This window comes from Carcharodon carcharias, chromosome 15 (assembly GCF_017639515.1).
Source record: "Carcharodon carcharias isolate sCarCar2 chromosome 15, sCarCar2.pri, whole genome shotgun sequence".
Classification (NCBI taxonomy): Eukaryota; Metazoa; Chordata; class Chondrichthyes; order Lamniformes; family Lamnidae; genus Carcharodon; species Carcharodon carcharias.
This window is the reverse complement of record NC_054481.1, coordinates 107,428,963-107,443,156: the sequence shown is the minus strand read 5'-3', so window position 1 is coordinate 107,443,156 and position 14,194 is coordinate 107,428,963. Positions and strand designations below refer to the sequence as shown.

Genomic DNA, 14,194 nt, shown 5'->3' with positions numbered 1-14,194 from the left:
TGTCTTTTAGAATGTGGTGGATTTTGTTTAGAATGTGGTGGATTTTGTTTAGAATGTAGTGGATTTCTTTTAGGATGTGATGGATTTCTTTTGGAACATGGTGAGATTTCTTTAGAATGTGATGGATTTCTTTTGGAATGGGGAGATTTCCTTTCTAACTGGTGGATTTCTTCAGAATGTGATGGATTTATTTTAGAATGGGCTATATTTCTTCTAGAATGTGCTGGATTTTTTTTTTAGCATGTGATGGATTTCTTTTAGAATGTGGTGGATTTCTTGTAGAATGTGTCAATTTCTTGTCAAATGTGGTGGATTTCTTTCAGAATGTGCTGTATTTCTTTTAGATTGTGATGTATTTCTTCTAGAACATGCTGGATTTATTTTAGAATGTGGCGGTTTCTTATAGAACATGGTGGATTTCTTTTGGAATGTGGTGATTTATTTCAGAATGTGGTGAATTTCTTTTAGAATGTGCTGGATTTCTTTTACAATGAGTTGATTTCCCTTAGAACTGGCGGATTTCTTTAGGATATGATGGATTTCTTAGAATGTGGTGGATTTCCTTTAGAATGTGGTGGATTTCCTTTAGAATGTGGTGGATTTCCTTTAGAATGTGGTGGATTTCTTTTAGAATGTGATGGATTTCTTTTGGAACATGGTGGGATTTCTTTAGAATGTGATGGATTTCTTTTGGAGTGGTGATTTCCTTTCTTTTGGAACATGGTGGGATTTCTTTAGAATGTGATGGATTTCTTTTGGAGTGGTGGTTTCCTTTCGAACTGGTGGATTTCTTTAGAATGTGATGGATTTCTTTTAGAACATGGTGGATTTCTTTTAGAACATGGTGGATTTCTTTTAGAACATGGTGGATTTCTTTTAGAATGTGGTGGATTTCTTTTAGAATGTGGGATTTCCTTTAGAACTGGTGGATTTCTTTAGAATGTGATGGATTTCTTTTTTAATGAGGTGGATTTCTGTTAGAACATGGTATATTTCTTTAGAATGTGATGGATTTCTTTTGGAATGTGGTGATTTCCTTTAGAACTGATGGATTTCTTTAGAATGTGATGGATTTCTTTTGGAATGTGGTGATTTCCTTTGGAACTGGTGGATTTATTTTAGAATGTGATGGATTTCTTTAGAACATGGTAGATTTCTTTTAGAATGTGCCTTTCTTTGAATGTGGTGGATTTCTTTTAAAATGTATTGGATTTCTTTAGAATGTATGGGTTTATTTTTGAATGTGGTGGATTTCTTTTAGAATGTGGTGGATTTCTTTTAGAACATGGTGGATTTCTGTAGAACATGGTGGATTTCTTTATTATCCTGTTTGGAATCCTGTTTTTGCTATACTTTAAGGGATGAATTCAAGGCATCTTTACATTTTAGCACACTGCCAGCTGCTTCAAAACAGTACAGCTATCCCTCATATGAAAATTACATCCCATAAGAAAACATATGTTAAGGGTGGGTTACGTTCCTGACCTGTCATTTTTACATTAAAACCTATTGGCTGGCTCTCCAAAACGGACCCAAAAATCTTCTTACTAACTCATACTTCCCCGCTTGCTGCCTCTCCTGCTCACTACCTCCCTTGCTTGCCAGCTCTTGCCGGTGGTGAGCGGGAGGGAGGGGGTGAGCAGGAGGGAGGTGAGCGGGAGGGAGGGGCTGCGTGGGAGGGAGGTGTAAGGGCAGTTTTTTTTAAATCAACATCACAAAAACAGGTTATCTGATCATTGTCACGTTGCTGTTTCTGGGAGCTTGGTGTGTGCAACTTGGCTGCTGTGCATTACAACATTGAGTACACTTCAAATGTAGTTTATATTCTGTAAAGCACTTTGAGACACTCTTTGGTCATGAAAGGTGCTATATAAATGCAATTTCTTTACTTTTCTCTATACAGGCACGTGTTTGACTTCTCTTAAAAGTGCATAGGCATGTGTACCTTTCTCTTGTACTCTAATAATTAAGTGGAGAGTCAGCCAGCTACAGTTACAAAGGCTCTCATCATGCTTTTCAAATCCCTCTGTGGCCCCTCCTCTTTCTATCGCTGTCATCTCCTCCAGCCCCTACAAGCCTCTGACATATCTGTGCTCATCTAATTCTGGCATCTTGAGCATCCCCAATTTTAATCATTTAGCATTGGTGGCTTCATTGATGCCTTCAGCTGCCAAGGCCTTAGGCTCTGGAATTCCATCCCTAAACCTCTCCACCTCTCTTGCCTGCTTAAGCAAATTTTTTGTCATCTACCCTAACATCTCCTTATGTGGCTCAGTGTCAGATTTTGTTTGATGACACTCCTGTGAAGCTCCTTGGGATGTTTTATTAGGTTGAAGGCATTGTTGACGCCAAACCAACACTGGCAGCTATAACTATCAAGAGAGAACTCTGATTAGAAAATACTGTTACCGAAAGCCTAAAGTCACAGATATATATAACATTTACATTTACTGGACCCTTTGTACCATCTAAAGCACATGAGCTTGGCTTTGTTTTCCTATGCTAACTGTTTCTCCTGCAACTTTGAGCAATATTCTGCCTTAGTCTTTCTACCGTGATTTCTCTATGATTAGCTATTTAAGTGCTTTATTTTTGAATTGTAGTTCAACTTCAAGTATACAATCAAGGTGAGAAAGCTTTATATCAACTTATTTTTACTGTCATAAAAGTAAAACACCGCAGATGCTGGAAATCTGAAACAAAAACAGAAATGCTGGACAAACTCAGCAGGTCTGGCAGCGCCTGTGGAGAGAGAAACAGATTTAACGTTTCGAGACTGTATGACCCTTCTTCAGAGCTGAGCTCTGAGCTCATATGGACTTGAAACGTTGACTCTATTTCTCTCTCCACAGATACTATCAGACCTGCTGAGTTTTTCCAGCATTTTCTGTTTTTGTTTCAGTTTTACTTCTAGTTCATCTACTGCTGAAACCCTCATCCATATCTTCATTAGCTTTAGACTTGACCATTCCAACTCATTCCTGGCTGGTCTCCCACATTCTGCCCTCCATAAACTCGAGGTCATCTAAATCTTTGCTGCATGTCTCTTAACTTGCAGCAAATCCCAATCCCCTGTGCTAGCTAACTCTCATTGGCTTGTGGTCAAACAACATTTTGGTTTTAAAATTCTTTTTCTTGTTTTCAAATCCTTCCGTGGTCTTGCCCAAGAGTGTCTTGCCCTCCTTGGTTTGACTTGTAGCCCTTTACTGGCTCAATGATGTTTCACTTACGCTATGAGTGACTTGGAGATAGCCAGCATTTAGTTTTTCTTACACTATTTATTTATTCAATTTACATCCAAGACTTCATAGTAAGGACATTGTTCTCTGGACACGGAGTGCTCTGTCTTGCTCCCGTGGAGCCTCTTGGTCCTTTGACCCTCATGTCATGCTTACATCATCGTTAACATCATTGTCTAATTAACCTAACCACTAACCCTTTACTCTACACCCCCTATAACTGTAATCTCCTCCAATTCCACAACCCTCTGAGATACCTGTACTCCTCTAATTCTGGTTTCTTGTGAATTCCCCATTATAATTGTTCCACCATTAGTGACCGTGCCTTCAGTTGCCTAGCCCCGAGGAGCTGGAATTCCCTCCCTAAACTTCTCCACCTCGCTTTCCTCCTTTAAGACACTCCTTAAAACCTACCTTTTTGACCAAGCTTTTGATCATCTGACCTAATGATCATCTCCCTCTATGGCTCAGTGTCATACTTTGTTTTGTAATGGCCCTGTGAAATGCCTTGGGTTATTTCACTATGTGATGCTATATAAATATAAGATAGTGTTGTAGGTAGTGCAGGAACCAACAGTGAAAATCGACTCAAATTCTAGAGGCCCTTGGTAGGGTGCAACTGGCAAGGCCAACAACACAAATAACTCTTATCGCTAATATATTCACACAGACTGTCCCAAGAAAGAGTTTTATGCTTCATTTAGTAGGTCATTAACCAATGTAATTAATATTAAGGGCCTGATGCTTCATATGCTGGAGAAGTTCTGGTTATAAACCCTGAACAGAAACTGACCTGGAAAATAATTAGATGTTTGAATTTTCCATCTCACTTCACATTTAAGAAATAAACAACCTGCTGCAAAAAAATTGTCTTTCCAACCAAAGGCACATGAGTGCTAACTGCAATATTATCTACATGTTATTATATCACTTCTGATTACTGGGTGTAGTATAAATTGTCTGGTCCCTAATGTTGTGACTCCAGAGTGTGTTGGGTTTATGCTCTCCACTTCATTCACAAGTGAATTTTACATGATCTCTGTTGGTAAGCTGATTTTGCTTATACTAATTTATGCGGGTAAATTCTGGGCTTAATTTGTTACTGGGAGCTGGGGTTGGGGATGGTGGGAGAGGAAGAATACTGTAGGAGCAGCCCTTTAAATATGATCTTAGCCTTCAAAAGGCTGCAACTATTTTAGCCAGATATTTCAGCCTTTCCAAAGGCTGTGTGGTGCAAAATGTAGCTGGCAAAACTCGATCTGGCACTATAAATGTGGAGTAGGAAATGGAATCTGAAAGCAAGTGACGAAGTAACATGACATTTGAGCTGGTGGCCGGTGAAGTGGAGCTGGATGCAACTCCAGAGGTTACCACGGCAGTATGACTGACAGGAAATGGCTCCAAGCTCAATGCTGTTTCGACTAATAAAAGACGTGAAAGAAGATGGCTTACCTTAACAAAGTGGCCAAGAGTAACACGCCCACAGTCTTAATTTACTAGGTTTATGGTCCAACTAGGTATGCTACAGAGTGTTGCCTGGCAGTGTGTTAAATACTTACCACTGGCCTCTGCTACACAAGCTTGTAGCTCTTTCACTGCTGACCATGCATCTCCATAGGGCATGCATTACAGACTAACTAATTTAAAAGCAGAAACCTTGGCACATTAAACACCTTAAGAGGGTTTGACCTGTCAAAGTGCTGTAAAATGACCTAGTTTCGTGATGCATGATTGCTTAACGGCTCTCATGGACAGCAGCTTCAGTGCAGCTCTGTCACTGTTGTGGGTAGATTTGGGTGGTTAGATTTAGCTTAATTATATGGTACTAACGCATTGGTGAAATAGTCAGATTTTTAAATCACTGTTTTAGGAGATATCAATCAGTTACAATTAATCTTAAAACCTTGATTGAGTTATGCATGTATTGATTAAGTTACAGTATTGATTAGTCAGCTTCATTAATGTATAAGTTTAAATACTCAGTGTTTGTAATGTACTATAATGCAGGGCATGGCTGCCTATGTTAGACAAAGGCATTGCGAACTCCAGTAACCCCTGCGAGCCTAAAGTCAGAGACCTTGATACAGCCTACATTAATCAAGTTGTAGCAGTGGAAATGAATAGAGTTTTGTGAAAAATGAATATAAACAGTTGCTTCGTAGTCCAGAACATGGATATTGCTGAAAAGTTGCGAAAGCTTTTCATTTTGAACTAATCAGGACAAACATAAGAATGCTAAATTTCAATTAATCACAACAATTTATACTATAGGAGAGAAGGAGCGCTGATTGGTTGGCGAGTCAACCCTCATTGGCTGAGGCATTGCCATGGAGAAATCAACGGGGAGCTATAGGCTCTCCAAGCTCCTGAGTAATTGAAAAAAGGTGCATGGCTTGAACATATTCCTTTTGTTTGCAGAGAACAGGTCCCTGCAATGAATGTATGTCGCTTCTAGCAAGCGTAAATGAGTCACGTTACTAGCTCGACTGATGATCTTAAATTGGTCATTAATGTAGCTATTAGTGCACTCAGGATTGTTCAGCAAGTGCTGTCCAATTGCAAGTTCACATCTAACAGTAGACGTTTTGCAAGCATGGGCTGTTTCAGTACTGTCTGTACTCTGGCTATTACAAGCAACTGTGGGAAAATACTGATAAAAACAAAAAACAAAAAACTGCAGATGCTGGAAATCCAAAACAAAAACAGAATTACCTGAAAAAACTCAGCAGGTCCGGCAGCATTGGCAGAGACGAAAAGAGTTGATGTTTCGAGTCCTCATGACCGTTCTGTCGAAGGGTCGTGAGGACTCGAAACGTCAACTCTTTTCTTCTCCGCCGATGCTGCCGGACCTGCTGAGTTTTTTCAGGTAATTCTGTTTTTGTGTGGGAAAATATTGTTTGATTCAATCAGCCAATCGTTTCGTTGGGACATAATGGCTACGTGAGTGGTATTTTCCATGAACAGAATGCTGCCGTCTGTCCAGAACGATATTCTGCCTGCCACACAATTGAGCAGTATCATGTATGAATTTCAGTGCCAGTGTAATGACATGAACATAGGTCGCTTTGAATCTATGTCACGATGATCTCTCTGCTGGCACCAAGAACACCTAACACAAAGGGGACAGACCCAATCATAGGAAGAACATACCTCAGAGAACGCTGCTAATGAGTTTGAGGAAGAAGCACTGGGTAAGTTGAAGGACACAGGTGAGAAACAGCAGGTGGTGAGGGCAGGAGAATTAAATAAACTTGCATACTGCCATCAAGGAAGTTAGGAGACACAGCAGAACAATACGAGGAATGCACTTTAGTGAGAAAGGATCATTGAGCTACGGAAGCTTAAAGCACAGAAGGAAGCTTTTTAACCATCATGACTGTGCCAAGCCTCCCCTCCTTCAACCCAAGAATCATCCCACCGCCCTGCTCGCTTGCAATGGAGCCAGGATGAACTGGAGTGGGATTTCCACCATCTCCTTTTCTTTTTTACTCCACTCCATTGTGAGGTTGGAATATTAAAAGGATGTACGTTAATGTGATACAGTGGTGTAGAAGGTATGTTGCTATATATGGTAGTGTATTATACAAGATATATTGGTGTGCAAGCTATGCTACTTTTCATTGCATGGCATTGTGAACAGTATGATGCTGTGCAAGGTGTAGTATTGTACAAAGTACAGTGGTATGTGATTTATGATGCTATACAAGGTATAGTACTGTTTTCAGTTTAAAGCCAGAAAACAGTTATTTCTGTATTTCATTTGTTTTTCCCCAATAAGCTAAAAGATTTTTGAAAGGCTTGTGTTGATGCTATGTTGAGAGGAGTTTCATCCCATTAGCTTGTGGCATACACATCTGCACCTTTCCTCACCAGTAAGTGGATGGTCTGCTCATGACCCTTTTCCATGGCTAGGTGGAGTGGGGTTTTCTTCAGCCAGCCTCTAGCCTCTATGTCAGCTCCATGGTTTATTAGGTATTCTGCAACTGCTGTGTCTCCCCGCTCTGCTGCTCGATGAAGTGCAGTCATGTTCAAGTTATCTCTGATGTCCACACTGGTCCCTCATTGTGTCAGGAGTTCCACTATTCTCATGTGACCTATTGTAGCTGCAGCTTGAAGAGCAGAGGCTCTGTCACTGTCCGCAGCCCCATGTACAAGTAAATCTCTTACTACCTATAGAAAACAAAAAAGAAAACATTAGCCCTGCGCAGTGCTTTATTGAGAAATGTTATATAGTATCATAGAATGATTATAGCACAGAATGAGGCCATTCAGCCTATCGTGTGTGCTGGCTCTGTGCGAGAGCAACTCAACCCCATCCTTTCCCTGTAGGGCAAATGTTTATTCTTCAGCTGCTTAGCCAGTACCCTTTTGAAAGTCCTAATTGTACCTGCTGCCACCACACTCTCAGGGAGTGTGTTCCAGCTCCTTTTACCAATATTCTTTATTTGTGTTTACAGGAACAAAGCATTTGCCTTGGGAATCCTCCAAAATTCTGAAACTTAGAACATCTGTTATAATGAACGAATGAGTTAATATGCCAGAGGACTAACAAATACTATTTTCTTAAGTGACATATTGCAAAGATATATGGGATGTCCACCATTTACTCCATTTACTCTTTATCTCTCCAATGGTAAAAGTTTTTTTTACTCTTTCACAGGGTATGGACATTGCTGGCCAGGCCAGCATTTATTATCCATCCCTAATTGCCCTTGAGAAGGTGGTGGTAAGCTGCCTTCTTGAATCACAGCAGTCCATGTGGTATAGGAACACCCACAGTGCTGTTAGGAAGGGAGTTCCAGGATTTTGATCCAGTGACAGTGAAGGAACGGCGATATATTTCCAAGTCAGAGTTGTGTGTGGCTTGGAGGGGAACTTGCAGGTAGTGATGTTCCCATGTGTCTGCTGCCCTTGTCCTTCTAGGTGGTAGAGGTTGTGGGTTTGAAGGGTGCTGTTGAAGGAGCCTTTGTGAGTTGCTGCAGTGCATCTTGTAGATGGTACACACTGCTGCCACTGTACGTCACTGGTGGAGGGAGTGACTTTTTGAGGATGGGGTGCCAATCAAGCGGGCTGCTTTGTCCTGGATGGTGTTAAGCTTCTCAAGTGTTTTTGGAGCTGCTCTCATCCAGGCAAGTGGAGAGTATTCCATCACACTCCTGACTTGTGCCTTGCAGATGATGGACAGGCTTTGGGGAGTCAGGAGGTGAGTTACTCTCCACAGAATTCCCAGCCTCTGACCTGCTCTTGTAGCCACAGTATTTATATGGCTGGTAGAGTTCAGTTTCTGGTCAATGGTAACCCCCAGGATATTGATAGTGGGGGATTCAGTGATGATAATGCCATTGAATACCAAGGAGAGATGGTTGAATTCTCTTTTGTTGGAGATGGTCATTGCCTGGCACTTGTGTGGTGGAATATTACTTGCCACTTTTCAGCCCAAGCCTGAATGTTGTCAATGCAGGTCATGCTGCATTTGGACATGGACTGTTTCAGTCTCTGGGGAGTCCTGAATGGTGCTGAACATTGTGCAATCATCAGCAAACATCCCCACTTCTGACCTTGTGATGGAGGGAAATTCATTGATCAAGAAGCTTAAGGTGGTTGGACTAGGGCACTACCCTGAGGAAGTCCTGCAGTGATGCCCTGGAACTGAGATGATTGACCTCCAACAACCATGACCTATCTCTCTTTGTGCTAGGTATGAGTCCAACCAGTGGAGAGTTTTCCCCCAATTCCCATTGATTCCAGTTTTGCTAGGGCTCCTTGATGCCACACTCCGTCAAATGCTGCCTTGATGTCAAGGGCAGTCACTCTCACCTCACCTCTTGAGTATACAGTTGAAGTATACAGAATCAAGATAAATTTGCTGATTTAAAAGTAACATTAGTTTTGACTATAAGCTGTTACTGGATCCAGGCTTTTAAACAGTGAAATGCAGACATCAAAAAGATAATCCAGCTTTTGGAATAGCAGGGTTAGGGCTGTCAGTCATTTGTTAAGTCAGATGCTCCCAAAACCTTCACTGAGGTGAAGAAGTCAGAAATGTTGGAAGAATGACTGGAAGTGTTAATGAACTAAAGGGCTCTGATCATATGTCTCTATATGTTTCAAGATCGTGAAGCAAAGAAGTTCACCATTTGAACCAAACTTCCTCTCTTCCAATGTTAACTCAATCTGCCATTGGAAACATTGACAAAACACCCATTAAAACTACATGAGTGTCTAGTCCGCACAGCAAGGAGATATTATCATTATCTCTCTGGGCTATGTTCTCGTAAGGGTAGTGTGACTAAGTCCCTATAAATGCAAGATGCAGATCGTTCTTGGATTTGAATGACATCACTGAAACCTTGAAGGTATCTCCGACACAACTATATTTACAACACATTCCCAGTCCCAACTTTACAGAGAAATCTTTGCCCATGTGATTTAGGGGGGATAGAATTTAGCACCTTTTAGCCTTTACTGATGTATAGATTATAGATATGGAAGTCTTGTGGCGCAGTGGGTAGTGTCCCTGCCTCTGAGCCAGAAGTTCCAGGTTCAAGTCCAACTCTAGAACTTGATGGCCAAGGAAGGGGTGTTCATAACGTAGCCAAACAGGTTGTGCATTAACTTGAAAATCCTTCCAACACACAGCAATGGCAGGTGGTAAAAGCAGGAGGGTTTCCTGGTCAGACATGTGATGGAAAGAAAATCAGAGCCTCTAACATCACTATTCATAGCTCCAGGACTACAGTATGCATCTAAGAGTGCATGTTGCCACAGTATCTCTGACTCTGTGGGGGCGTCGGATGGCAGATGTGGATCAGATTGGTGCTAACAGTGTGGGGTTTGACCCCTGTTCTGGCTGGGGTGGATTTGGGACCTACCTCCTTGTTCTACCCGTGGGGGAGGTTGTGGCGCTGAGGATCGGAGCTGCCTTTGGGCAGAGAACTGAAGAAGAAATTGTAGGTGAGCTAAGCTGTAGTATTTTAAAGAAACTCTGTTTAAAGTGCTCAGTCATGATACAAAACAGGATAAGTGTATGTGCGGCCTGTCTCTTTCAGTGTATCATCAACATGGCCTTCATGTATTGTTTGTAATGTTAGCACTGGAATTCATTGTCTAGACATACCTCTTCATAGCCATTAGCAGCAGCTATTGATAATGCAGTCCTTCCATAACATCTTCAGCATTGATCCAGGCTCCGTTTTCCAATAGCAATTGAATCACCTCTCTGTTTCCAACTTCCACTGCCAAATGCAAGGATGTCATGTTGCCACATGTCGTGCAATTCATTGATGCTCCTTTTGAGAGTAAGAATTCTATTATATGTGGTTGGCCACTCACAACTGCCCAGTGCAATGGAGTCCAGCATCTTGCATCGGACAAATCTGCACTTGCACCAAAGCTCAGGAGGTGCTGCACAGTCAGTGTGTGCCCACATGCAGCCGCACAGTGCAATGCTGTCATCCCACATCTGCTACATGCAGCAGTCGAAGCTCCACGACGCAGTAAGAACTCAGCAATCTGTGTGTGCCCATTCCATGCAGCTCGATGAAGAGCAGTACACCCATGTTTGTCTATGGCATCGATTGTTGCCCCACGATGAACAAGAAGCTTAACAAGCGCTAGACGGCCATTAAGTGCTGCATGATGCAGAGGAGTCCAACCATATTCATCCCAGCAAATAACAGGATAGCAATGTAAGAATGACTCCTCTGATACACTGTGTGCAATCTGCCCTGTCAAGGATTGTACCACACATATTTAATTTTCTGAGGAAAGGTTTGGCAAAATTTACCTCCAGCATTACCAAAATTAATCATGTAAAATTGTACAATCTTTCTCGAACGTACAAAAGGGGACAGGGAAAAATGATCTGGTTATTGTGCCAGGTCATACACCATTGATCCACACCCACAATTTCCTGAGACAAAACAAAAATGATGCAAATGTAGGAAAGAAATGTCCTCCTCTCTCAGGAACTTAGCCTCCCTTTGCTGTTGACTGCATTATATTTAATGCAAATCCCCAATTCCCATCAACATTTTTCTCTAATCTGTAAACTTGTGAATGTTCTATTAATGCCCTCATCCAAAGTCATTCATGAAGATAGTTCCAACATAGATCCCTGTGGGATTTTCACTCTTGAAAATGGGTCTATTCTCATTGATAACAACCCATTGCCCATGAGATGACAACCAAATCCCTATCCAGCATAAAATCGGAACGTTAGCCCTATACAATGAAATCCTTACCCAACAGCTTTCTGGAAGTTGAAGTACATAACATTACCAAGAGTGACATTGTCCAATTCTTCAAAGAATCTGATCAGGTTGAGGACCTCCATTGCTTAAAATCACGCTGGGATTCTCTAATAACTGCTGACCTCTCAAGGTCAGAAGTGAGCCCATTACCTTTAATGCCTCTCTGCATCTTTCCTACAACCAATGTCAAACTAACTGGAACATAACCCTGTCATGAAAAATGGATGTAAAGGATCCATTTAGAACTTCAGCCACATTGGTTTTCAACTCAAACCCGTTACATTATCCATCCCTGACTCGTGCCATCATTGGTCTGAAATTTTCATTGTCTGGGTAGCCATGGACTCTCTCATTCTATCTAGAATTCAATCTATCAGTATGTATCCTCAGAACTCCCAGTCTCCATTCTAACCAGATATTTGTCTGATTCTGTTTGTTGTTTTCTTTCTGTGCAACCAACAACTACAAAAGTTTAGCTGGTCAACACAGGAGGTCTTGTGGTGCAGTGGTAATGTCTATACCTCTGGGTTCACGTCCCACTTCAGGACTTGATGGCCATGCATTTATAATGTGGCCAAACAGGTGATTATCAGCTTTAAATCCTTCCAATATGCCTTATGGCAGGTGCTGAGAGTGGGAGTTTCCTGGTCAGCCATTCTGCAGAAGGCAACAGCAAACCACTGCAGTACTTTACCAAGCGTAATCATGGGCTAATACAATGCCACTAATGCCCTCTTAGGAAATGGAGCCTGAAGGAGGAGGAGCTGGTCAACACAACTTGTGTGATGTCTGTTCAGGTGATTTTATTTCTTAAATTGGCTCATGTAAGCACCCAAAAGTTATGGCTAGTGATGCCAACAGTGGAATGTACTGCTACAGGACATACCTGGGCACAACCAGAAGAGGTAACTTGACCCTTACCGTGGCACTTCCCTGCACACACCCCCCCCCCACCCCCCAGCCACCACACACACACACACACACACCACAACAAACATTTGACCAGAGTAACTGATATAGCACCCTCTACTGCCCAGGTGTGAGATTTTTCATCTGACACATCGACAATCCTGTTACATCCATGACTAATAATTACCAGTTTAGAAATAAGGTGCACTCGGTGTACAATTTTGTGACACACATTTTTGACAGGTGCAGGGACCACAGAAGCAGAATCTTTTCTTCTAGATTGTATCCAATGCAAGACTGAGCAGTTTCCTCCTCTGGGCCCACACACAATAATAAATGGGTTGACACGTCCCAAACTCATTTATGTCAGATGTATTATAGCTAAGAGTTGGCACTCATCCCATTAGATTGCTCTTGAATGGGGCTCAAAGCTCAATGTGTGGAGCATTGCATCACTAAATCCCTCCCATTGTTTATTAAGTGGTTTAATTGAATGAATTTTGCTTATATGGTGGAATCTCTTGAGCTCAGAAGATGGGGAGCCAAATGGACAGGCTAAGTTTTAGAGACGAGGAAATTTCCAAACTCCTCACATCCTCCATCAGCAAAGAAGATGAAGGAGAAGGTGGAAGAAGGTTGATGATGACAGTTAGTTGTGCAGAAGAGTGGCTTGGGGTTATGATTGTGATCCAGGAAGATCTTGAAGAAATAAGAGGATTTGAAATAGACACATTGTTAGTTGCCTTGTGTCCAGACAGCAGGCTGCATCTGTACATAATCCCATTCTATTGATTTCTATGGTTTGCCGTTTCATGTTGCCTCTCCAGCTGAATGCTTTTCGCTACCCATAACAGCTCCTTACCTGGTATCTATTGGAGCACCATGCTGTAACAGTGTCTTTATGAGGCCAGCGTTACCATTACAAGCAGCCTGATGGAGATCAGTCCATTTGCCTTGTTTTATGCTTCTTGCTACTTCATGTTCCACCTCACTGACCTCGTCACTGTTATCCACCAACCTCCGAAACAATTCTGCTGACATCCTGGGGAATTCCTCATGTGTCTAGAGTCAGTGAGCTTAACAAACCATTGAAAACTGGAAAGGTCCAAAGAGAAAATTGAGTGATTTGTATGGTAATATTTGTAAAATTATGATTTTTTCTTAAATACAAGACTGTACGGAACCACATTTCCACAGATCTGGGGCTATAAAAGGAGCAGCATTTGGATGGGCAGAAACAGAAATTGGGGTAAGACCTGGTCTCTGTGGGCCCTTGTCCCTATTTTGCACCTCTTAAAATACTTGGAAGAATTGGGGACATGCACAGAATACAACATGATTACTGCCATTGGTGCCCCATAACACTAGGCTCAAGGATGCCTGTATGTCCCTGACCTCCCGCATTGCAAAAGCTGCTGGAGAATATGCAAATTAAAAGACCAAGCCTGATAAATGTAGCAAATCTTTAAAAGTTTCACAAATCTTTTGGTTGCACACCCAGTGTTGAGGCCAGTCTGTCAGGAAAACGTTAACATTGGTTAAGGAATAGTTGAACCTACAATTAGGCAGCAAGAATTCTCTAAAATCTGACCATTTCACTGACACTTGCGAAAAGCAGGGGCTCCATTACAGGGAGATTACCATGTGCACACTTACAAACATATGATCAAGGAGCAGGAGTAGGCCATTCAGCCCCTTGAGCTTGTTCCGCCATATAATAAAATCATGGTTGATCTAATAGTAACCTGAAATCTGCATCCCACCTACTGTTAATAACCTATCACCCCCTTGCTT

General features: G+C 41.8%; 1 protein-coding gene across 1 annotated transcript; it reads right to left on the bottom strand.

The window, feature by feature from the left end:
• Positions 1 to 7,073: 7,073 nt before the first annotated feature.
• Positions 7,074 to 11,574, bottom strand: LOC121288445 (ankyrin repeat domain-containing protein 65-like). The gene is given in 5 exon segments (XM_041206976.1): positions 7,074 to 7,297; positions 10,112 to 10,175; positions 10,357 to 10,406; positions 10,409 to 10,966; positions 11,520 to 11,574. Coding segments are annotated over 5 exon segments (951 nt in total).
• Positions 11,575 to 14,194: the final 2,620 nt, after the last annotated feature.